This window comes from Cheilinus undulatus, linkage group 11 (genome assembly GCF_018320785.1).
Source record: "Cheilinus undulatus linkage group 11, ASM1832078v1, whole genome shotgun sequence".
NCBI classification, from domain to species: Eukaryota; Metazoa; Chordata; class Actinopteri; order Labriformes; family Labridae; genus Cheilinus; species Cheilinus undulatus.
The window spans coordinates 48,915,506-48,942,627 of record NC_054875.1 but is presented as its reverse complement, the minus strand read 5'-3'; the positions used below and the strand labels follow the sequence as shown (position 1 = coordinate 48,942,627).

The window sequence follows — 27,122 nt, the reverse complement described above, 5'->3', positions numbered from 1 at the left end:
AAAAAAATGAGAGTAGAAGTGACTAACATAGACATAAATGCAAGAAAATTGCCAAAAAGCAGCAAAACCATGGCAAAAAATGAGTGTAGAAATGACTTACATGGGCAAAAAGTGAGAAAATTGGCAAAAAAAACAGCAAAAGTATGGCAAAAAATGAGTGTAGAAGTGACTTAAATGGGCAAAAAGCAAGAAATGGTCAAAAAGCAGCAAAGAGTGGTAAGAATTCTGAAAACAGTGGTGTTTAACGGCAAAACACAGCTTAATTGGGTGAAAAGTGGTAAAAAAAAATGGCAATAAAAAGGGAAAAATTGCAAATAGCAAAAAACAGGATAAAAGCTGTAAAAAACTGGTGGCAAAAATGGGATAGAAGTAGTAAAAACAGGCAAAAAGAAATGGTAAAAGAGGGCTCAAAGCAGTAAAAATTGATTAAAAGTGGCAAAATTAGGCAGCAATTTTTGCGAATTAAAAACTGAAACTGACTCTACATGCTATCAAACATGGTTTAGTTTTACTACAATCATATCAGAGTTTATTATCCTGGAATTGTGATGTTTTTAACCCTGCACACTGACCTCTCGGCGCTGATGTACTGCGACGCCACCGGGTTACAGCGGACTCCGGCCACCTGAACGTGAGTGATCTCCTTCACCTGCAGACCCAGGTTCTCCCCCTCGATGGTCACCCGAGTCCCCCCCTCCCGAGGCCCCGTCAGAGGGTCGATCTGTGGAGGAGGGCAGAACAATCACTGATCAGTCAGAGGAATCGATTACACCGACTAAAGCAGGATAAATGATCAATAACTCATCACAACATTTACTCTGACAAATGCACTAATTTTACTCCAGTTATCTCACAGCTTTGGAAGATTTATGTAGAAGAATTTAAGACCAAAAATAAAATAATGCAGGATTTGGCAGTTCCAATACTGGACAATACTATGATTTGCTATTATAATAAAATCCATAAACAGTATCATGAGAAAATGCAGAGAATATTTTAAACAGTTTTAATCACTGATCAATGCATCGAACACAGAACGACTAGAAGTTGCTAAAACGTCCCGCAGAGCTGGATCATCACCACTAACTCATCTAGAAGATCTCTGACTCTGGGATAATGTTCCTAAAGGTTCCTGGTTCGGTTCCCTACCCGGGTGATCCGAGGGTGGCTGCAGCGCAGGTTGTGTCTCCCGTGGTGCATCCAGTTCTGCTCGGGTGACGGGCAGTGTTGGCGGAGGAGACACTTCCTGGTGTCGGTGCACCATCCGCACTCGAACGCCGCTGGAGCTTTGAGGCACTGACCGCAGCTGGAGCGCTGAGCCTCGCACTTATACAGCAACGCTGAAACGACACGACAGGTACAACATCAGGTCTAACTACAGATAGGTAAGCTTTAAATGACAGGTACAACATTAACCTTGAAGTTCAGAGAAGAACGCTGAGAAAAACTACAACATCTGCTTTAAAGCTTAGAGAATAACACTGAAACGACATGACACATACAACGGTAACTTTAATATTCAGGAAGCAAGACTGGAAAAACTCCCAGCCTACAAGTGTACATGTATTTGTCAAATTTTGAACAAAAACAGGGCCTGAATATCTTATAATGGCCAAATTTCTGTGTTTGATGTCTTAAAATTAAGTTCAATGTCTTCATTCAATAACATTGGGTCAGTTTTGCCAATTAAGGCCCATTTATGCTCAACGTTAAATATGAATCCAGTCGGACGGAGCCTTCTGTCGATGGTGTACCATCACTGTCAAAAGTCTGTATGCATAACTTTGACACTTTGTATCTGTGTTTGAAAACTAAATAATGATTTCAAATCTGATTTTTAGGGCTGTTTGTTTCAGCTTTGTGCAAAAATTCCTATCTTTTGTCAGGAAATATTTAAAAATAAATGTAATCCATAATATCTCTGAATTTTGAGATTTGATAATACACGTGGAACAAATTCAGAGTTGAAAGCAGAGAAGAAACCTAAAACCCCCCAAAACCCAGACAGTTTCATGTATGTAAAAATTGAATTAACATGTTTTTATGGTCATTCTCATTAGAACCATTTTAGTCTTAAAGACGGGGAAACGAGACATTTATGTTCACTCTGGTTAAATCAGGTGTTAGACGTGTTTTTACCTTTCATGGTTAGCGGTTTGTCGATGAAGAAATCTCCGTCCCAGACGATGGAGAAATCCACGGGGAGGTCACCGGCCTCGTCTCCTTCATACCAGTACTGTTGGGGGGGGGGGGGGGGGGGGATTGGTTATTATGAGGTGTGACAAGTTTTAATTGGGAAAGCCAAAATTCAATTATGTGTTCATCATAACGAGGACGTTTTAATTAAAGAAGAGAAGGAGAGAGCAGCTCTGACTCAATCTGGGATTAGAGATTATTTAAATAAACATACAGTAGATTATGTTTCACTCAGAGTCCATGTTAGTGAAGATGATGTTACACAGAAGAAATACAGAGTCGAACATTTCAGGGCTAATAATAGCTTCATAAACAAACAGTCCATGCTAACGGAGCTAACGTAAGGAGAGCTAATTACAGAGTCGCTCCTGCAGAGAATAAAAGTCCAGCGCTGGGATTCAGATCCCAGATTCACAGGAACGAGGGCTCAGAGAAACTCACAATAAAACTAAAATCAGCTGATGACATTATTTTATCAACTTAATGAAAAACCATCCACTGCAACAGAGAAGGCCCCAAACTCTGAATGTCCACCCAGATAAACCTCTGAGGAACCAGCCTCCAAGATACTCACACTTCCAGTCTGTGCTTTTCAAAGTAAGAGCCCTGTTTAGTATTTCTATGGAGAAACGCAGCAACATCCATACTCTCTAGCAGGAGCTGGAGCAGCACACACACCCAGCCAAACACGCAGCCAGCCAGAAAAACGTCGGGGGCACGACCTAGGCTACCATCCTGCAGGTGCTAGGGTCACCAAGAACCCCTGGTGGTGCTGTAGATGTCCAAAAGGCCTAAAAACTGCTAGCAGTCTCCAGTGTATTACCAGGGGCAAGTCCGCCCATAAGAGGAGAGGTTTCTGGGACCCAGCCCAACTGGGGGACCACAGAGGTCAGGAAAACCATGATCCATTGTAAAGTTATTTATTGCTGTAGTGCAGTACAGCATTTTAAAAAATATGAACCCCTTTTCTTGAAGCAGTCACCTTTTTGTCAGGATAAATGCCAGGACACCAGAAAATAAAGTAGAAAAAACGGGGACAACCCTAATGGAAAATAATTCAATTACTGAAAAGAGACCAAAACAAAGGGGGGGGGGGGGCTAAAAAAATGAGACAAAATGGTCAAAAACCAGCAATAATAGGGTTAAAAGTGGCAAAGTAAGGCAAAAACTGCATGAATGGGTTTAAGTGGTCAAAAGAGGTGGTAAAAAAGGGGCAACAAGTGGCATCAATGGGTATAACATGGCAAGAGGAGGGGGGAATGAGTCACAAGTGGCTAGAAATTAGCAAAACTGGGTTAGATGGGCAAAAACTGGTAAAAAAAAAAAAAAATAAAAACAGCAATAATGGTCGAAAAGTTGCAAAATATAGTACAAACTGCATAAATTGGTTAAAGTAGTCAAAAGAGGTGGTAAAAGAGGGGCAATAAGTGGCTAAACAGAGGCAAAAACTGGCAAAAAGTGGCCAGAAATAATCAGTAATAGGTCAAAAGTAGCAAATAAAACAGGCAAAAATGGGGTAAATGTGGTCAAAAAAGGAGCAAAAATCGGGGGGAAAAAACTGAAAAATGGATAAAAGTGGCAAAACAAGACAAAAACAGCATCAGTGGGAATCACAGGGCAAAAGGATGAGGAAGTATGAGTGACAAGTGGCTAAAAATTAGCGAAAAAGGGTTAGAGAAGCAAAATGAAACAGTGCAACAAATATGGTTTAAAGAGCATTTATGGGCTATAGGTGGCAAAAACAGTAGTAGAAATGGGCAAAAATGATCAAAAATGGGGTTAAAAATGCAAAAAGGAAGGAAAAATAGCTAAATGGATTAAAAGTGGCTAAAAGAAGTGCAAAATTAGCTAAACAGTGGCAACAATGGGCCAAAAAGTGACAAAAGGAAGCAGCAAAAACCTTCATAAAGTCACAAAAAACAACAAATATGGGTAAAAAGGAGCTAGAAGTGGCAGGAGGGCCAGGATTTTTGGGAGCAGGCCTACCGCGGGGGAAACGGCCCAGGCAAAGGAAATGCAGTCAAGTTTGACCTTGCCATGTGTGTGTGGACATTTGTTGACCTTGACTCTTTTCGAAGCTCAACACCCTGAGTTAAAACTGTTAAAACAACTCTGACTATTTTAGTTTAACTAAGTCTATGTAGAGCTAAAGTTGGACCTTTTAACACTAGCCTCTGTGGAGAGTGACTCACAGCAGGAGGCAGCCTCTAGTGGACACCAGAGGAACTGCAGATTCTGTTAAACAGGCCTGAGTTTGCTGCTGGAGATCAGGTTTTCTGTAGATATATAAACAGTAAAGCTGAAGAAAACGAGGCTGATGGAAAAGACCGACACGCTCACTGGATGGAGTGGCGTCGTCATGGCGGCAGCAGGTCTCCATGGTAACCAACAAAAAGCAGTCAGAAAGCCTCCATAATGGATTTGGAGCTAATGGGAAGCTGATCTACCTGCCGTCTGTGAGAGTCTCATGGAGGACAAACAGTGGGGTTTTAATGGAGCGCCGTGTTAGTGCGGCGTCTTTGTAAGGGGAACAATACGGCCCATCTCCAGCTCACAGAGAGCTGCGTCCTGGATATGTCAGCCTGACTCCGACGCCGCCGGATTATCTGATACCGCACACGTGCACAAACACACGTGCACATAAAAACACACAAACTCACAGAATCAGTGAAAGAAGGGAGAGAAGTTTTCTAAAAGATGGAAAATCAATGAGACTTAATGACTCTGGTCTGCTCATTTCATTAACTCACAGCAATAACACACATTCACACACACACACACACACACACACACACCTACACACCCACACACACACCCCATCACACAGCCCCGCACACGCACTGATGGATTAATTAAGGTGTGGCGGCTCCATAACCCTACTTCAGCAAAAATATCTACTGTAAAAACTCTGCCACGTTAACGCACTGACTCTACTGCACATGCTCAGACTTCACTGCACGCGCTCACACTGCACACGCTCACACTGCACACACATCTACACACAAATTAACAAATTTCATTAAGTCTCTGCGGCTTCAGTTCAATATTCCTCCATCAGCAAAAATACTCCACCATCCGACCAGTTTTACTGCTTTTTAACACACACCACACACACTCTGATGCACACGCTAACACACACGCATGGAAACACACACAGAAACACAGGGCTGTAATTAATAAAGCGTTGGTATTAAAATGATCTTTTCTGCAGAGCTGCAGGAACGACCGCGGTATTAATAACTCTGTACGTGTCTGTGTGTTAGAGCGATGACCACACGGCTGAAATATGTTGAAGATCAGGACCAATGGAGAGAGAGAGAGAGAGACGTGAGTGTGTGTCTAATGCCCAGATTTTTCCATTAACAGCCGCCAGCTGAGCCCAACAGAGCGCCGTCAGAGCTCGCTCACAGAGGAGCGGTTTGATTTCAGGGAAAAGTCAGCCGCAGTAGTTCAAAGAAACTCAAGGGTTATCTGAAATGTTAGCTTGATGCTAACATATAATGAAAACTGCCATTTACAGGCTACCAGATTTAGCATTGCATCACCCTCATTTAAATTTAACACTATTCACACAGGGTAAGCATTACCTGTCAGTGGTGCGCTGCAGAAGTGAAGCCTGTAATTCTCAGATTTACAGACTTTCCTGAAGGCAGCATGGGGATGCTTCACGACAGCAACAATAAAAATGTCACTATTTTCAACACAAAACTTGCAAAGCCACGCCGCATTTTACAGGTGATATCTTCATGCATCCTACACACACTGTTACTGTTAGTGTTTTTTATTTTTTCATTTCTAATAATCAGTAGAAAGCTGTCCATGATCAATAACCTAGAGTGAACAAGCTCCCCACCCTCTTCCATCACTCATTGAGGCTGTCTGCTCCCTACAGGTGTATCAACAGCTGATCAGACAGAGCGGAAGAGGAAGCGAGAGAACACACACGGTGACGGCCCCCTTGTTAATGTATGAGGGAGAGGGACGTCTCATGTTAAATATCTACCTTTTTTTTTTTTTTTTTTTTTACAGTTTTTCTGCAGTTAATGGTGTTGATTTTGAACCTTTACACACCAACAGCATCCCTCCTTGCAGGGATCATCTGTTGTAGCCTGATCACTGAATGATGAGTGAAACAGAAACTGTGTTTTGCATGACATGTGCAGCTAAATAATCCTGATATAAGATCAGGCACAAGTAAAGAGAAGCTGTAGGATTATACCTAAAGTTCCATATGGACAGACCTCTGTTGTTTTCGTACCTTGACAGTTTCGGCTGGGGTCTGCTGCCTTCTTCAGACGTGTCACGTGATTTTGCAGTGACGTGTCTGGTCAGCTGACTTATACAGGTTTCCTTGGCGCTGTCTTCCTACTTGGAGCGGTAGGACGACGGCGCCATCTGCAGTCCGACTTCTTCAGTATTGTATCCCAGGTGTGGGAAAGTCGGTACGCCCCCCCCATTCTGATTTACAGTCTGGTGGGCGCGTTTCCGGATCTCGATGGCCTCCCTGATCCAACGATGGCATTTGTTGCTTTCTGTGCCTATGACCTTTGCCTTGTCCCAGTCCATGAGATGGTTCTCCCTCTTGCAGTGGTCTGAAATTGCAGACTTAAGCTGATCCTGTTGGGTTTGTTGCTTTGTGGCTCGGGTGCATGTTTTAGCTATTTCTTTTTCACATTCAGTTTTGTGTTGTTTTTTGCGTGTGTTGAAAGCTCTGCCTGTTTCGCCTATGTAAGTCATGTTGCAGGACAAACAAGGAATTTCGTACGTTACACTGCATCTGTGGTCTTGGTCTATTTTGTCCTCGGGGTGCACTGGCAACTGTCATAGTTTTATGTGTGGTTTGACCGGAGTACTGATGTTGTGTCTGTTCATGGCTCGTTGTATTTTTTCAGTTACGCCTCAGATGTATGTTAATGTTACCATGGCCCTATTTTGTTTGTCTGTGTCCTTGTTTGTTTTCTTTCTATTTTTTACCCTGTTCTGTTGTGCCTGCTGTTTTCCTTTGTTCATGGTCCATTTTGGATATCTGCAGTTTTTTAATGCATTTGTGATATCTTGCTCTTCCTCGTTTCTGTCTTTGCGTGTGATGAGATTGGTCTGGTCAGAAAGTGTTCTTGCTACTGAAAGTTTGTGGGCGAAGGGGTGTTCGGACGACAAGAGGAGGCATTGATCGGTGTGAGTAGGTTTCCGGTATATTTTTATTTTTATGCTGCTGTCATCTGAGTGTTTAATGTCCAAGTCCAAAAAGTGTATTGTAATGTCTGATTCTTCGTCATGTGTAAATTTGATTTTGTCTGTTTTGTCCAATGTGTTGAGATCCGGAAACGCGCCTACCAGACTGTAAATTGGTATTAGGGGGCGTACTGACTTTCTCACACCTGGGATACAATGCTTAAGGAGTCGGACTGCAGATGGCGCCGTCGTCCTACTGCTCCAAGTAGGAAGACAGCGCCAAGGAAACCTGTATAAATCAGCTGGCCAGACACGTCACTGCAACATCACGTGACACTTCTGAAGAAGGCAGCAGAGCGCAGCCGAAACTGTCAAGGTACGAAAACAACAGAGGTCTGTCCATATGGAACTTTCAGTATAATCTAATATGAAGACCTAATGAACCTAATCGGTTTAGAAGACAACACTTTAGATGTTAAAAACATATCAGCAACCAAAGCAATAATATCTCAATTTATAAGGCCCTAAATGACCACAGAAAATAGCAGCACCACTAGCATTCCAGGTGCATAGTCAGCGGTAAACAGGGACAACCAGGACAATCTGATTGGCCTCCCCTAAGTCCTTGAATTGAACCACTAACTAGCCATGTGAGGACTCACAATCACTAAGAATGTCTTTCCTATATCAAATTGGTTTTACTAACTTTGATATCCTTTAATATCATTCTTAGTTATTTTTCCGCAGTGGAAAAAAGTGTGGACATCCCTATCCTAGGGCACTGGATCCCAGCCTGGGGTCCAGGTCTCCTCGCCTCTATTTTTATTATATCAGTAAGAGAAAGGAGCAGAGAATGCTGCACAAAGCATAAAAACATACAATAATCACCTTAAACTACAGAAATGACAGTTCACACAGGATTAGAATTACCTGTGGACCCCAGTGTGAGCTGGAAAATGGTTGTTAACTTGTCCAGGAAGTTTTACTCTGAAAATGACAGACATGTCCCCCGTTTGTATGAGGTCAGTATTACCTGTGGACCTCTGTTGATTTGTAAAAACTGCACAGGATGTCTGTGTTGTTAATCCCGTGATAATCAACCATCATGCCTGTAATCTAGCACTAAACACTGTGGTACATGTTGTCTGCTGTATGCAAACTGAGATGTGACTACGTTGTATTTGTTGTGTTTGTATTTGAAAACAAAAATTGATTCCTTCTGTCATTCAGCATCATCATGTTTTTCTTCAGAAATGTCAGTAAAGTTGGGATATATTACAGGCTTCCTTATCTCGTGCATATGCACCGCAACAATCACTGACGCCAGGGGAGATTCACGACCTATCAGGGGTCCACAGGTAATCCTGATCCCATGCAAACAGGATGTGAGGCTGAAACCCTGTCTGAGATAAAGGTTGTGGACGATTAAAGAACCTAACAGGAAACTGATGACGTCTCGTGTCCATCCAGCCTTCTCTGATGGCTGTTAGCTGTTTGTGGTTAAACAATCATCATCCTTACTGACGTAAAGGTCTGTCTCTGACAGTAATGTTTCAGCTACAGCCCCAATAATCCAGGAGAAGTAAAATAATCAGTCTAAAGCGTGCCTTTCTGCTCTTATTCCTGCTCCCTGCTGAGTCTAATTTCTCCCCGTGTCTCTTCTTCCTCTGCTTGTGTCTGTTGTGTCTGACCCGCTGAGTCGTTCCGGCGTTGTGCGTCACTTTGCTTGTTATTCCGTCTAACTCATTGTGAAATATTCTCCCCGGCGGGACAATAACCTTATTTCCTGTTTCTCTTTTCTTCGCTTTAGTCGGGTTTTTTCTTACACTCTCACTCTGCTCTCTCTCTCTCTTGCTCGCTCGCTCTCTCCTGCTGTGTCTTAATGTCACCGAGCTGCCGGACGCTGTGGGAGTAGGAGAGTGGATCTGTCGTCCCCATGGTAACCCCTGCCCGGTCGCCAGGCCCGCCGCAATGGGGTCAGAGGTGCCTGGCAACGGCGGCAGCTCTGTGAGTGTGTGAAGGCTGCTACTGTGTCAGTCTTTTCTTCTTCTGCTCGGAGCTGGAGCGTGTTCAGCTGCAGCGCAGATAAAGCTGCGTTCACAGCAGCGCTGACCAACTTCCAGAATGTCAGAGAGTCTCTGAAGCAGGAAGCTGGGGAAGCGACGCCAAGGCGGTTCTTGATGTCGTCGCATGTGAGCGCTTTAAACCAGCTGTTGTAGACGTAGGCATGCTGACTGTGAATGGGTAATGCTGCAAATGGACTATCAGAGACCTTCTGTACAGATTTGTACACGTCTTATTTTCACTTTTGCAGCCGCGGCCATCTTTGAGTTGCATCTGCTGTTGCCTGCTGACTGTGACAGCAGCAGAGAAAGTTTGACAGCTGCTGATACCTTAATCAAACACTCCTAATTCCAGTTATATTTCACATATTAGGAAGTTTATAGCAGGAATGTGCAACTTTGGCACCAGAGAGCTTTGCCTGATGAAAGTCCTGTACCAAAATGAGGCAAATAAAGACGCTTTTTGAAAGTTTTGCAATGAGGAGGAGTTTTCCTTGGACTGTGTGCTCGGTGTTTTGCCCTCTGATGCAACTGTTCTAAGAAATATATGTGTAAAGCAATGCCTCCATTAATGTTAACAATAAAACTGTGCAGCTGGAGCTTCTTGATTGGGGTTCCATGGCTGAGCAGCTGCATGCAAGCCTCACATCACCCAGTCCAATGTCAAGTGTCAGATGGGTGAGTCTGGGCCTGGAGGATGCTGGGAGAATGTTACCTTCCTGACTGTGGAGTTTAGTGGAGAAGGGATAATGGTATGAAGCTGTTTTTCAGGGTTTAGTGAAGGCCAATCTTAATGCTCTAGCATACCAAGAAATTCTGGACAATGCTATGCTTCCAAATGTGTGCAAACAGCTTTTCTATTCCAGCATGACTGTGCCCCAGAGCACAAAGAAGGACTGGAAAGACATGGTTTGACTTTTTGTGAGCAAGCCTGCCAGGGGCAAAAAGGTTTGGACAAAGGAAGTGCCATCGAGTTTGACCTTGGCACATGTGTGTGGACATTTGTTGACCTTGACTCTTTTCAAAGCTCAACACCCTGAGTTGAAATTGTTAAAACAACTCTGATTTTTCGTTCATTCAGTCAATGCAAAAATAGAGTTGGAACTTTTAACACTAGCCTCTATGGGGATGGACTCACAGCAGGAGGCAGCCTCTAGTGGACACCAGAGGAACTGCAGATTTTGTTCAACAGACCTGAGTTTGCCATAAATATCTATTTTTTTGTAAATGTAAAAAAAAAACTAAAGCTGAGGGAACCGAGGCTGATGGAAAAAGACTGACATGCTCACAGGATGGAGAGGTGTCGTCATGGCAACAAAAAGCAGTCCTCCATAATGGATTTGGAGCTCACAAAGACACGGTTCGATGAGTTCACTGTGGAAGAACTTGACCAGCTCACACAGAGCCCTGACTTCAACCCCATCCAGCACCTTTGGGATCAACTGGAACAGAGATTGTGAGTCAGGCCTTCTGGTCCAGCATCAGAGCCTGAACTCATAAATACTCTACAGCAGGGGTGTCAAACTCAAGGCCCGGGGGCCAAATCCAGCCTGTGGAACCATTATATCCAGCCTGGATGTCATATTTGTGTTATAGGTGCCCCCACCAGTATGAGGTCTGCAGATTTCCTCCAGCATAAAAATGTAAATTTCAACTTGATTATTTAAAACATCCTTGTAAAGTCGTAAAAATCTGAATAATTTGTGTTTTATTTCATATTTTAAATTTTGCATCTCAAGATTACGACTCAAACTTGTGATTTGACTTTTCATTTCATACTTTGACCTTTATAACTCAGAATTTGGACTTAATATGTCACATTTTATCTTTTAGATTTCCACGTTTAAATTTGAAGTCGGGGCGGCACAGTGGCGCAGTGGTTAGCGCTGTTGCCTCACAGCAAGAAAGTTGCTGGTTCGCTTCCCAAACAGGGCCTTTCTGTGTGGAGTTTGCATGTTCTCCCTGTGCACGCGTGGGTTCTCTCCGGGAACTCCAGCTTCCTCCCACCACCAAAAACATGCTCATTAGGTTAATTGATCACTCTAAATTGGCCGTAGGTGTGAATGTGAGCGTGCCTGGTTGTCTGTCTCTATGTTACAGCCCTGCGATTGACTGGCGACCAGTCCAGGGTGTACCCCGCCTCTCACCCAATGACAACTGGGATAGGCTCCAGCCAACCCCCGACCCGGAATGGAATAAGGGGTATAGAAAATGGATGGATGGAAATTTTAGGTCATATTTTGACCTTTTCAACTCCTTACTTTGGCCTTCTAATCCCATATTTGACTTTTAAACACATGACTTCAAATTTTTTTCTCATATTTTGACATTTTGAATGCATCATTTTGATTTTTCATATCATATTTTGACCTTTTACACCCCCAATATGGAATTTAAGTCATATTCTTAACTTGTTAAGTCATCATTTTGAATTTTAGCTCACATTCTGACATTTTGAACTCCTAATTTTGGGTTTTTAATCCCATATTTTAAACTATCAGACTCACAATTTATAAAAGGAAATGTTGTATTTTGACTTTTAAACTCATGATTTCAATTCTCATCTCATATTTTGTCCTTTCAAACTTATGATTTCAACTTTCTCCTCACACATTTGCTCTTCAAAAACATTATTTTTTCTATTTTTAATATCGTGTTCTGATCTTTTGAACTAATAAAATCAAATTTTTATCTCAGATTTGAGCCTTTAAATTTATCATTTTTACTTTTTTGAATTTCCAAATGAATCATCATCAGTGCTGTTTTTTTCATATTTTATCACTGGTGAAAATGAGGTTGAATGAGGTTAAATGTTGACCCTGTTAGGCCCTCAGGTTAGACCTAAATCCAGAATCCGGCCCCTGCTGTGATTGAGTTTGTCACCCCTGCTCTACAGAATGAACTGGCACAAACGCCCACTAAAACACTCAGAAACATCCTCTAAAGCCTTCCAAGTAGAGTGAAGGCTACTATAGCTGGACTTTAAAGTACATGGATTTGAATACAATGCTGTCACAGTCCCTGTTGGTGTAATGGTCAGGTGGATGAATACTTTTGTCCATATAGTGTCTTTGTGATGAGTGCGAAGCATCCTGTCTCGTTTTGAGACTGTTATTTTGAACATTGTCTCTGATACGTATAACCTTAATAAACTATACTGAGCTAACTTCCACCGCTATGCAGACGACACTCCTCTCTATCTGTCCACCAAGCCTAACTCCACCCTACTTTCACTTAAATCATCACTGACTAGAAGTGTTGGCAACTGCAATCTCAAAAACATTAATAACCTGCATCTTTTCTCCGTTTTCTGAAGTCCCTGCTCTGAAACGATCACACGTCCTGCAGGTGTAACCTGATTACGCTCTCTAGTTAGTCAAAGAACGTTCTATAGGAGAAGGTTTAGTGATTCTCCTGGTGATGATCGATGAAACGCTGACTACATATCGATCAGACGGGCCAGAATAATGACGCTTTTGTAGCTGGCCTTCTGGAGAATATGTTAGTGAATCAGTGCAAAGCGCTCGCTTTCATTCAGGTCGCCTCTTCATGGAGTCAAAGCTCGTGTCCTGTGCTCGCTGTGCAAATAAAATCAAAGTATGATAAAAGAAAGAAGATGAGTATGAGAGGCTTTTAAAAGGCCGGGGGCAAAGATGGAGAGATAGAAGAGGAGGGAGATTAAAGAGAAAAAAATGAAGGCGGGGGAGGTGAGGGAGAAGAGAGAGAGAAAAGATGAGAGCATTCACCATCCTCTGTCTGTTCACATCACGCCCTCATCGATCAGCTTTCTGCTCCACATATGAGCTTCAACATGCCATCATCCATCCACGTATGACGCACAGAAACCACGAATCACGACTGAACAACACACTCAACACAAGCACGGGACAGAGAACCAAGAGATCACTCTTGGTGGGTTTGGTTTGTTAAGATGAACTCTAGCATTCCTGGTGGATCAGCATTGGTCAGAGGACATCGAGTCAGCCTGGAGGAAGGGGGAGGGATGGGTCTTTGTGTCCCCTCTGTTTTTAAAATCATATCAGAGGGCTGGAGTGACACTCAGATCTTATGAAAGTGGGCGGTTTAGTGTTGTAGGCAAGACCAGGCAGTCAAAAAATCAATGTGGGTGATGGAAGCGGTGGAAATGTCATGGAAAAAGCTGATTAATGTTGGTTTTAATACCACATGATGCTTCTAAAAGCTCAGAGTTGATTCACAAAAGGATTGCACAGTTTATGCGTCCACTAAAATGGTGCAAATGAGATGAAACAGCAGCATCTGAATAACAACGCATGTACAAACGTTTCAGTGCATCCTTCCTGCAAACAGCACAGGTGCACAGAGATGCAGCAGTGCACACTCGCTGCAGGACGGGGCCATCGACCCAACCTTCAACCTTGGGACAGGTTTGTTATGAACGGAATATGGACCAAAAGCTCAGTTTGCTTTGTAAAACAAAAGCCCTGATGATGACAAAAGTGAGAGAAAATCAAGAATATTCTCCTGCAGGACTCTAACAGGGCTTTGTCAGTCTCGGGCTTTGTTTATGTTAATGTAAGCGATTCACCGAACTGAACCAGACCGCTCGGTGGAAACAACCCATATATCTGTGTGTAGCATCCATCCACCCACATCTGTTTCCACGCACAAGGAAACAGTGTGGATCGCTGCCGAGTCCAAATATCCCTGATTTAAGCAGATATGGGTCTGTTTTCTCCTCTCAGAGCAGACTGCCATGTTTTTTTTTCCATCCTGGAGCTGAGCAGTCGTGTCGTGCACTGACGTGACATCAGTGCAGACCCCTATTGTTGTGAGTGTAGCTCCACATTTTTGGACCGGATAGCTGAGATTGGTACCCCTACGGAATGGGGCCAAAAAGTGGGAAGGTATGGGTCATTTTTTTGGGATCCTTTCCAACTATTGCTCTATGGAAGCGCAAAAAAAATGCGTGCAGTGCCATAGCGAACTGAACCGGACTGCTCAGTGGAAACCTGAGCTACTATAATCCCTCCAGTGAGTTCTGATCTACCCTGGGGTCTCCTTCCAGTTGGACGTGCCTGGAAGACCTCCGCATGGAGGTGACCAGGAGTCATACTGGAGCAGTGGCTCTACTAAGAGATCCTTCTGGATGTCAGAGCTCCTCATCTATAAGGCTGAGCACAGACACCCTCCTGAGGAATCTCATTTCCATGGCTTGAATCCAGGATCTTGATCTTTTGGCCATTACCCAGAGTTCATGACCATAGCTCAAGGTTAGGACGAAGATCGACCGGTAAATCTAGAGTTCCCTCTTCACCAAGACAGTGCGGTACAACGTCTGTGATACCGATGCTGCACAGATCCACCTGTCGATCTTGCAGTCTGTTCCACCCTCTGAACAAGAACAAGACCCTGAGGTACTTGAACTCCTCCACTTGGGGCAAAGACACACTCCCCAGGTGGAAACGACCTGTATCTGTCTGTAACAGACACTAACATTAACATTAACATCTTTATGAGACGTTTAAAAGACTCGGTCTCACACATTAGCCAGCTGGTGAATAAAACATTCAGTGAGGATAGAGGTAGAGGTCAGGCTACTACAGGATCTGAGGTGTTAACACCATCTGGATCAATCTTCAGACAGCTCTGATCTGGATGATTGAGAACCTACTCTGACATTTTGCGTTGCAGTTAAACAGGAAACAGTTAGGCTGATTTAATCGCCAATGTTCTCATGAGACAAAGGCTGCTGTTTCTAAAAAATGTTGGACTGTCCCTTTACACACAGCAGCGTTTTGGCCTTCATTTCCTCCAGATGTTTAACTCACAGCTGGAGGAGACGCTGAATTATCCCCACATTCGATTAAATCCACATTGTACTGTAAATCCTCCTCCTGTCTGCTCAACAAGCTCCGACACTGCGCTTTTATTTTGAAGGCTCATCTGTGTGTGTGTGAGAGTGTGTGTTGTTGTACTAAATGGCCAATTTCCTCTGGGAGTCGTAACTTAATTAAATACAGACGCACACATCCAGACCATCTGTATGAATCTTTGCTGTAGTAGCGGGGAATGATGTCTGCGTGAGGCGTCTTTAGGGCGGGCTCAGCGACAGGAAGACAGATGAAGGACAGGAAATGAGCACGAGCAGACGGGCAGCGGCGGCGGGTTTAGGATGCAGGACGGTGGACGGGGAGTGTCATCTCTGTAAAGGACGATGATCAATCAGCGTCTCTGTCTCTGATATCTGAATCCTGGTCAGACGCATCGATACGCTCTGTCCACCTGCAGCCTGACCTCTGACCCCTGGAGGTCACTGGGTCAAATCACAAACACACTGAAGCATGCACATCCTTAGGTCACTGTGACAACCAGGGAGACAGAGGGTGCCAGGGTCAAAGGTGAAAGTCGATGTCAGTGCAGTGATGTCATCCAAAGCATGCACGACCATTACCGGTGTTACTACTGCAGCTGGAACACTGCCAGTAAAGTCACTTCATCAGCACATAAGCAGAGATTTATGTCTGTTTGGGCATTTAGATACTGAGCTGTAAACTTTAATGCTTTATGTGGACAGAAGCAGCTGATATCTGATAGCTCAGACTGCACACACAGGAGGTCTGGGAGGACTCGGTCCTGAGTACTGGCACACATTAAAGACGGCCGTGTTAACAGACAGGACCTGCAGAATCTCTAGCATATCTTTCTTTATGTCCATCCAGTTGCCCCAAAAATCTATGCCAGCTCTTTTTATATTAACTGTATTTTATTTTCCAAAAGTTGCCAGCCATGGCCTAGAGCACTGATCCTCAACTGGAGGTTCGAGGGCCAAATCAGGGCCCCCAAAGCTTCCTGTCCGGCCCCCAGGAGATCATTTGATTCACAGACGGAGGAAAAGAAGACGCCGTGGTTTTAAGAGTATCTTTTGGCTTTAAACGTCTGCAGCTGTTAAAGCCACCCCCCAAAAATAATATTAAATAGTTTTAGAGTTTGTTCTGTTTTTACAGAAATTCACTCGTCAGCCATTATTAGTAAATATAAAAAATAGCTAAGACTGACAGAAGTGATGAAAAAAGGCAGATTAGGTGATGGAAAGGGGTTAGAGAATGGCAAAAATAGGTGATAAGTGTCAAAATGGCTCATTTAGTGATACAAAATTTGCAGGAAAAGTGGTGAAAAGAGGTCAAAATGTAGCAAAAGAGGGCAAAAAAATATTGGCAAAAATTGGGTAAGAAGTGGCAAAAAATGTTCAAAAAGAAGTTAGAGAGTGGCAAAAATAGGTGATGAGTGCCCAAATGGCTCGTTTAGTGGCACAAAGGGACACAAATTTGCAGAAAACGTGGTGAAAAGAGGTTAGAGTGGAGGAAAAGAGGGCAAGAAGTATAAAAAATGGGTTAAAAAGCCGCAAAAATAACTAAAAGAATGACACAAGGGGGATAAAACATGCAGGAAAAGTAGTTTGAAAGGGGTTAAAGAATGGAAAAAAATGGGTCAGAGGGGCAAAAAGCATAAAAAATTGGTTGAAAAGTGTCCAAAATTGTTGCAGAAATGGCTGAATGAAGTAGTGCAAAGGTGTTAAAAGTGTCAAAACTGAGTTTGACTGGTGCTAAATCACTACAGGGTTGGGCCCATTCTCTGGGATTTTCAGGGATCCAGTAAATTCTGTGGTCAGGTCTGTCTCTTTGTGGCCTGCTGCACAGATAACAGGGAAAGATCTCACTGGTAATGTCTAAAAATTACCTGTTTTGGAAGGAAATACAAATATTACTACAATAATACGTTAATCAGACTGTATTCATTTTATTTTTGTGTATTTGAAAGTCCGGCTTCCAGAGTCTCTGTCAAGTCTACATCTGCCTCTTGTTCAAATGTACTTGATGATCCCTGGACTAGAGTTTTGCAAAAATGGAGGGGAAAACCCCCAACTTCTCCTTTAAAGTCTATAAAGCATTCCAGTCTAGGCCAGTCTAGGCTCCCAGCGGTCATTCCAGTCTAACCAGAACCAACCAAGTTTATCACTGAGTCCTATAAAAGCATGTTTATGACAACGTGTGGGAGAAAAGCTGTTAAAAAGGCACCGCTAGCCTCTTAGCTGGAGGCTAATTCACCCACATTCATTCCTCTCAGCCAATCAGAGCAGAGGTAGCAGCCACTGAGATGACGCTGCAGGTAGAATCAGACGCTGAGCTGAACTCACCGAGGTGTTCTGACACTGGATGCAGGACGAGTTGAAGCGGACGGCGGGGATGCGCTGGACTTTCCCCTGGATGTTGAACACGCACTCATAGTTCTTCTGACCCGACTGTGGCTGGGGGAGGTTACGAGCTCGCAACGTGATTGGTCGGACCATCCCGGCCGGGACCAGGATGTCAGAGGTGGGGAGGATCTGAGGACAACCCTGCAGAGAGAGACGAGGAAGAGACTCTTAAATCAACATTTTCAGACAATTTAACACATATAATCAAATTTAATCAAACATAATAAATAATCACATCGAATATTTCTATATTTATGGTCTCTGCTAGTGACACTGAGGAGATATTTGTGTTATTGTTGGTTAAAATGTGTAAAAACTTCCTTCTTCTCCACAAACATCTGGAATTAAAGTCCTGATTCTGGTTTTCTGGTTTGTTCTTTTATCATTTATATTTATTTCTTAAAAACATTCATACTAACGATAATGACTCGTTTATACCGGGGATTTCTGCTGATGGGGTTCAGTCCTTTATCTACTGCGTTGGTTCACAACATGGGGGTTGTGAGACACTGAGAGGGGGTCTTCAGATGCCTTAATAAAAATTTTGAATATAGTTTAAATTACTCTGTTGCCACTTTACACCATTTTTTCCAAATTTTAACCCCTTTTCATCACTTCTGAACCAATTCTTGCCACTTTGGCCTATTATTGCCTCTTTTAACCATTTTTTTTGTTGTTGTTTTTTTTAAGGTTAATTTATGGGCTTTTTTGTGCCTTTATTTGACAGAGGAGGACAGTGGACACAGTCGGAAACAGGGACGAGAGCAGGGGAGAGACACGCGGCAAAGGGCCCCAGGCTGGACTCGAACCTGGGTTGTCCATGCACATGGGGTGCGCCCCAACCACTCAGCCACTTGCGCCCCTTTAAACCACTTTCTACAACCATTTTTGCCAATTTAAGCCACGTTTCACTATATGTTACGTCCATTTTTGCCAGTTTAACACATTTCTGCCTATTTTTCAGCCTCAGTTAACCAAAACAATTTTTCATCCCATTGCACCAAATCTTTGCCACTTTAAACCCATTTGGGCCACATTTTAATGATTTTGCTGACTTCATCTGACCCCAGTCTGGCTGGGTCCCAGAAAGCTCCCCCCTTTGTGCCTCCTTATTGCCGGCCCTGTCTGCACGACTCGTCTTTAAAGCAGGGGTTCTCAACCTTTTCAGCCTGCGACCCCCAAAATAAAGGTGCCAGAGACCGGGGACCCCCACTGTACCTGGAGGTGGTTCAACACAGCTGTGCACAATCAAGAATAGTCATGTGGAGACAAGACCATCCATTAGGGAGGTAAAAGGGAGAACTTTCTGGGGCCAGCAAAATAATGATCCATTGTAAAGTGTAGATATGGTACTTTATATTTAACTTGAATAATAACCACTCTTATCACAGAAACACATTTAATTAATTTGTGCAGTAAGCAGCCATCTTTTAAAAATGTAAATGCTTTTGTTAAAAACAGAATTAAAATACATTAAAAAACAGCTAAAATTGATTAATAATGGCAAAAATTGGTGGGAAAGGTGGTAAAATTGGATGTTAAAAGTAGTAGAAATTAGATAAAAGTGGCAGATTAACCCAAAAACAATGGCAAAAATGGGTTAAAGTGGCAAAAATGTGCATATTAAGTGGTAGAAGGGAATTAAAAAGTTGTTGAAATGGCGTTAAAGTGGAAATATACAGGTGGAAATTTGGTGAAATGGAATGAAAATTGATATAAACTGGCAAAAAAAGGGTTAGCTGAGGCAGAAAAGGTCAGAAACTGGCAAAAATGGTCATATCAAATTGTGAAATGTGGCTTAGAAAGCGGTAAAAGGGGCTAATAGTGGCAATAATGTGTCAGCAGAGCCAACAACAGGCAGAGAGTGGTAAGATTTGGTTTAGAAGTGGCAAAAACAGGCAGAAAAAAGGTGATGGAAAGGGTTTAAAATTAACAATAAAAGGGTTTGAAGTTGCAAAAATGTGTTAAAGTTGATAAAATTGGTGGGAAAAAAGTGATGAAAATGGGTTCAAATTTGGCAAAATTGGTGTAAAGTGGCAACAGTGTCATTTAAACACGTTCTTGGTTTTTTTTCTGGAGCATCCAGAGACCCTCAGTGTTTCGTGACCCCAACGTTGAGAACCCCTGCTTTAAAGTGCATAGCTGTTCAGCCGCCTTCAGGTACAGTGGGAATCCCCAGTGTCTTTATTCTGGGATCCTTTCTGCACATAGAGAACCCTAAAACGAAGCTAACACATGATGGCAGTTCTCTTTGAGGTGACAGCGACAACAAACACTCAGACGTCTCATCCATCGTTGATATGAATTATTGATCAGAGTGGTTTTAAAAGCAGCAGCCTCAGTAATTATTGATAACTGTTTTTTAAAATTCTTTTGCATTAAATAACCTGAAGTTTAAATGTTTAGGTCTTCTATTCTCACATTGATAAACAATTCATTGTTCTCAGGTTCTTCCAAACTGTTCTCATACAAACTGTAGAATAACAGGAGTAATATTTAATGCTAAGATCCTTCAGTACAGGGAGTGTGTGGTACAGGTTGTCTTAATAACAGCTGATACCCTGTTATACCAGAACAGATCTAACCATCAGCAGCAAGAGCAGAGGTCCTCAACTCCTGCTTTTAAATATCCAGATTGCATGCTAACTCCTGTCTGACTGCACAAAAGCATGATCTGGTACAAGTTAGACAATGTGCAGGAGATTTCCTGCAATTCTTCCTGATGCTGTGGGTTCTTAAATGCACAAAGATGAAATCATTTTAAGATGTTGGGTTAAAAAAGTACTGAAAATTCTGACAATCTCAAGGTGAAGATGATTGAAGATGATGATGATGAACTACACATGTACGTGCACACAAGCATCTGTTTGGCTTCTCTGTCACAGTGATGACCGTGTCTGCTAGAATATCAGGCTGGGTTTGTGTAAGGTTAGTTTTAATTGAATGCAACCGTGCAAATACAAACCTATCTGGACAAAAGCCTTTGGCAACACCTGTTAATTATTGAGTTCAGGTGTTCCAGTCAGACCCACAGGTGCATAAAATCCTCACCTATCCATGCAGTCTCAAACATCTGTGATCCTAAACGGTTCGTGCTGGATGTTCTATAGTCAACTGTCAGTGATATTATTAGAAAGTGGAAAAGTTTAGGAACAACAGCAGCTCAGCCATGAAGCAGAAGTCCACTAAAATCACAGAGCGGGGTCAAAGACTGCTAAGGATCATGGGTAAAAGTCTCCAAGTCTCTGCTGATTCCATAGTTCTGAACTTCTGCTGACATTAACCCTTTAAAAACTATCATTGTCCAAGTCCACCAGGACATATTCTTACATTTTTACATACTGTAGTGCCATTCTTGGGAGTATGTTTATTTGCTTTACATCAATATAACCTTTATATCCCAAGTTTAAATAATATGTATCGACTTATGTATTAACTACTACAATAAATTGCTTAAAAGTGCAATAAACCTAAAGAAAATGAAAATCGTTTTAGTTTTTTTCACATATATTTCTAAATACAGAAATTGCACAGCTGTATCCCTCAAATTTGTAAATGTAAAAAAGTTGCACAATGTCCTTTGGAACCACAGGAAATTTATTTGGGGTCTGTACATAACTTGCTTTTTGAGATATAGTCAATTTTGTAACCTGTAAAAGAACTGAACCAGATGAGTAGTTGGACTCTTCATCTGATGCTGTAATTAGTTCGAAAGCTTCGCGCCAGCTCTAAAACTGTTTGGCACGACCGGGATTTTGCGAATCCATAACTACATACGTGTGGAAGTGTGTCAAAGGTGTGTGTGATGGATGCTGCAAATACCCGTGGTCTCATTTATAAAGATTTTTGTTATGTGCGAAAAAGCGCTCTGAAACATGGTGAATGTGTGAAATGTTAGTGTAACTCTTCAGGTTTTATATGCAAAAAGAATGATCTATTTATCTTATCCGGTTTCAAATCTACCACCAATCAAAAAATGGATATGCTTATCGTAGCGCCGGCACTACACTGGGTTCTATCGGGTTAATGTAAACATTAAAACTGTGTGGGCGGAGCTTCATTACCGGCAAAAAGGGGCCAACTCTATATTATGCTGCTGTAACAATGATAACCTCAGGAAGTCGATGGACTGGCCAATCAGATTAATTGTGCTAAACTGGCTCCGCTGATGCTGACCAATCCTGGACTGACAGGACATCAGCCACCTGTTGAGCTCATGTGGTGAAGTGTCATATATTGTGTTGCTCTGGTTTGTCTGTAATTAATCTGACAGATGACACTGACAAACTCAAACACCAGGACCCAGAGACGACTGCTGACTCATATTTTCAACGACAACAAATGAGAAAAGCAGCTTTCATTAACAGATACTGGTGTTTGGAAATGTTATTAAGGATTATCGTGGATGTATATTGAAAATCCCACAGCAGCCTGTTTGTTCTTTTCCCTCTGAATTACCAAAACACAACAAACCCCACACAAACACTAAGCGGGCGCAGACGGAGGCAGATATCTTATCAGAGTCTGTCATCGCTGACGGAGGGCTGAGACACAGTCGGAGTGAGAGCGTTCAGTAATGGACAGCTGCTGACAGATCGCAGCTTTGAACTTCCTCCGGCTGCACACACTCACACTCTCACTGCGCCTCTCAGTGGGGTGAAACCTTCATTAACGAGCGTCACCGTGGTAATTAATTGCCTTGTGAGTGACAGGAAAGACCGTTAGCTCCACAGGAAGAGGACGACGGCGCAGCGGACACCTGCAGGGGCTGCTGCAGCGTGTGAGACTGGTTTAGGCCTACTTCTGGGGAAAGACCTGCTAATTGGGGTCTCCTTGTCCAATCAGATAATAAAAGCCGCGACCTCTCAGGGGAAAAGACGATTATTTGTGGTCAGAGGTAAAGAGGAGGATGTGTTTGTTATTAACTAATAACTGACCTGACTGTCAGCGTTACCTCTAAGCTTTTATTTTATTTAGGGCTGTCAGACAATCTGGTTTGAAATGGTGAATAATCACAATTTTAACTGCATTTTTATACATACTTCTTTGATTTAAATGGAAATGATAGGATAGAAATCAAAAGCATATGTTATGTCCCTTAACATTATGCTTTGTTACATTATATTATGTTACTTTATGCTACATAATGTTATGTTATGTTATGTTATGTAACGTTATGTTATGTTACCTTGCATTGCAATGTGTAATGTTACAGTATGTTTGGATACAGTTTCATTTAAATGGATACAATAGGATACAAAACAATAGAACCTGTTACATAACATCATATTATGTTACAATATGTTACGCCATGAAAGTCATGTCACATCGCGTTGTCACAGTACGGTATGATACGATACAGTTTGATTTAATTGCATACGACAGGTCAAAGGTCTACGGAATATGTAAGGTCACATTATTTTATGTTATTTTACTTTACCTTTTATTACGTTATGTTATGGAACATTATGTCATGTTATGTAATGTTATGTTACATTGTGTTATGTTATGGTATCGTATGATACAATTTGATTTAAATGTATAAGATAATATAGGAGACATTACATTATGTTATGTTACATTATGTAAAGTTACATTATATAATGGTATGTCAAGTTGTGTTATGTTACATAACAGTAGGATTCAATAAAATTTGATTTAATTGGATACAGTGGGATACAAAACAATATATGTTACGCCACGTAACACTGTTATGTAACATTACTTTATGTTATGTTACATTTTGTTACATTATGTCACATTATGTAATGTTATGTGAATACCATAGGATACTAAACAATATTACGTTAGATTACCTTATGTTACATAACATTACAATACAAAATGTCATGTTATGAAACATTGTGATATGTTTTGTTGTGTTTTTTGCTATGCTTTGTACTTAAGTAACTTTACCTTTAGCTATGTTATGTTATGTTATGTTATGTTATGTTATGTTACAATACGTTAGATTATGTTGGGCTAAATTACATTTTTTTTTACAGTATGTTATGCTACTTTATTTTATGCTACATTACGTTATGTTATGTTACCCTACATTATGTTATGTAACATTATGTTAAATTATGTTGTTTTAAGTTATGTTGGGCTACATTAGGTTACGTTATGTTTACATTACATTATGTTATATTATGTTATGTTTTGTACAGTTGCTTGTTATTTTATGTTACTTTATGTTATGTCATGGTATGTTATGTTATGTTGGGCTACATAACATTATGTTACAGTACATTATATCATGTTATGTTACAATCATTATGTCATGTTATGTTGGGCAATGTTATGTTACATACATTACGTTACGTTATTGGGGTGAGCCTGGGCTAGTGATTGTGGCTAATGTCAGGGAATAATCACGGTTCATCTCAGGACAGCAGAACAAAACATGGAAGAGATACAGCAACAGGACGGCAGCTTGAAGTAAGAGCTTATGCTTCTTAATGTAGCAGTCTCTAACGCTTTTCATGGGAATAATGAAAACTCTGTGTTAGTCACTGCAGCTCTGTTACAGTTTCCTGTTAAAACTTTAAAATTAAAGTATTTCTCTGGCATTGAAACTGTTGGGAATATGTGAGGTAATGTAATAACTCATCTTAAACAAAATATTACATTGTTGCTTTTTTAGTCTTTTCAGTGCCAACACAGTGTAAAAACCTGACAGATTATGCCTTTAATTTAAGTTGTCAAACTTGTTTTCTGGTGCTGATGCAGCGAGTAAATACATCTATTTTTACAGCTGCCTCCAAACAAACAGATACAGATCTGCTGTTTTGTGAAGTCAAACAATAAAACACTGACATTTTCTCTTTTCTCTTATATAATGACTTTTACTCGTCCAGCAGCTCTGTCTCTTATCTCTGCTTCTGCTGACAGATGTGTTTTTATTTTCAGCTGCAGATGAAGCAGATAATCAGAGCAGCTTCCTCCCTCTCTGTCTTTATCTTGATGTTATTTGAAGGCTTTTATTCTGAAAGGGACCTGGTTGGAAAAGGTGAAATAAGAGAAAGAATCCATCTGCCTCTCTCTTCCTCTTCTTCTCCTCCCCACACTCTCGTCATCCTCTCCTCTCTCTCCTTAGTCTGCCTAATTGCCTCCTAATTTACATTAATTGCTGTGATTGGACGCGTTTACGTCAATTAAGTGGCTATTCATCCCCTATTAACCAATTAGCCAATCAGAGGTTGTTACTGTCACCCTGTAATGACACCCAGCACCAATCACGTCAACAAGATGCCCAAACGAAGCGATCCCTGCTCGCCCGTCCTCTCTGCTCTCTCCCTCTGTTAACGAGATAACGAGCGGGCTGAGAGCAGCTCGTTAAGGAGAATTGTGGTACCAATCAGAGACATAATCTCTATTTGTTTACATATTACTCCATAATCTGACATTATTACGCTGTTTGCTCCAAAGTGGCCTCTTAATCCTTGGAAACCACACATCAGATCAAATTAAGACTCTCGGCCAATCAGTTTCCAACCGTTGACATTTTTCAGAGCTCTGTGACTCATGAAAGGGTGACACAGCTGAACTTAGCTCTAAAGAACAGATAGAAGTAAAAATATATCAGGATATTTTTGTATGAAGAATATATTGGTACCACAACTAGAGACAGGCTGATCAGATCAGATCCTGGTCTCAGTTCCTGGTCTAATTCTGACTGTCTTAGTTCCTCTGTTGGCCTATGATAGCGTGGAGGAAACCAACAACAAAGGCAAACCAGTGGGGATGTTTTCACACTTGTTTCGTTGACAGTTTCCACCACTGGAGGGATTTCTGCACAGCTTATGTCTCTTACATAAATAAATCAAATTAAAAATAAATACAAAAATAAAAAATAAGACTCAAAAAAATAAATATAAATAAATAAATAAAAGTGGAAATAAATACAAAAATAAATATATAAATAGAATTAAATATCACTAAAAAAATAAAATTGCTCCACTCTCACATTTATTTATTTCATGCTGCAGACAGTGTCAGCATGAAATGCAGCAGGAAATGTTATTGAAATGAGGGGGCGGTCCTAAGTGTGTCTTGGGTTGAACTGTTCACCTATTGGTTGATCGACACATGAGTGCAGAGATCTACTTGGCATGGAAACATGGAAGTCTGCTCTGTAAGGAGCAGCGAAAACAGGAGGAAAACGGACTAATATCTGCTTAAACCTGAAATATTTGGACTCGACAGAGATCCAAACTGTTTCCTAGTCTGTGGTACTGATACCTTTTTTGCATCGGCTATCAAAGCACAACAAAGTCATCATAGATATGCACATGGAAATAAGATATTTAGAATAGGATATTTCATATTTAGAGTTGCTGATGCGGTGAGCTGCTAATGAGCCGGGTGACGGTGCTTTCACATCCTCACAGCCACCGATGTCTCTCTGCTGCAGATTCTTAAATCACATCTGTCACCGAGCCCTTGAACGCATCAGCACAGAGAGTTATAAACTCTGCATGTGTGTGTGTGTGCCCTTCACTGTTGACCTGAAGCTTTACTGTTGTTTACTGAACCATGTAATGACAGACGGAGCAGCTCTGACCTTCATCAGCTCTCACTCTGCTCTATCTTCATCCTCTCTTCATCCTTCAGTGAAGGAAACATACAACAGCGTGTCCAACAGCACGCAAGGGTCTGATACTGTTCAGTCTGTGATGCTGGATGTCTGGTAAATGTTCACTTCTTTCCCCTGTAAATGTTAAAATGTGGAATCTAGTGCTTTTATTTTGAAGGTGGGGGGAAGTTTGGCACTTTGTTTTAGAAAGCATTTCATGGCAGTGAGCTAGATAGTTCTGCCGCTGCACTCACACCAGGCCTGATGCAGACTTGTCCCCCTTCTTCAGTCCCTGATGGTCTACACCCACATCACTCCTAAGCACTGAAACACCATTACATCATAGAAGAGCACATGCACAGTCTCAGAGAGTCGGCACAGTGTAGAACCACACCGGTGCTCATGAAGGTCACGTTGTAGTGATATTGTAGCCTGTGAGGCAAGACCCAGGGTAAAATTAATGGTCCCTTATGTGAGTACCTCCATGTTGCTGACTCGTCCCTCCTGGAAGGAGCAGTCCTGGAGGTTGTTGGTGCAGACATGACGATATTTACACCAGTGACACGGGAACACGCTGCTGACACAGGAAGTGCACCTGAGAGACAAAAACAAAGGACAAAACATCAACATCTGCCCTCGTTCCTGCAACATATCTCCTACTTTTTTGACCTGGTGGAATCATAACTGAACACTGTAGCTCAACAACTTACAGTTTTCAAAAATTTGACATCCTCATCTGAGGACAGTGGGTCTATTTTAATGTAAAACACAGACAAGTCACCACTGTGCAGGGGTGGTTGTGGTGTTTATTTTGTATTGAATATTTTACTTTGTGGTACTTCCGGTTTCCGGAGCTGGTTGCTGGCTGCTAACTTGA

At 41.8% G+C, this 27,122-nt stretch overlaps 1 protein-coding gene across 1 annotated transcript in view; it reads right to left on the bottom strand.

The window, feature by feature from the left end:
* Nucleotides 1-27,122, bottom strand: part of plxna3 (plexin A3) — a gene marked incomplete at its 5' end in the record, with an annotated part of 141,553 nt that overhangs the window by 21,003 nt on the left and 93,428 nt on the right. The window contains 5 exons of the mRNA XM_041799065.1: nucleotides 573-721; nucleotides 1,150-1,340; nucleotides 2,140-2,236; nucleotides 17,608-17,808; nucleotides 26,726-26,840. Of these exons, the coding sequence (XP_041654999.1) occupies nucleotides 573-721; nucleotides 1,150-1,340; nucleotides 2,140-2,236; nucleotides 17,608-17,808; nucleotides 26,726-26,840 (753 nt within the window). The remainder of the gene's footprint in view (nucleotides 1-572; nucleotides 722-1,149; nucleotides 1,341-2,139; nucleotides 2,237-17,607; nucleotides 17,809-26,725; nucleotides 26,841-27,122) is intronic.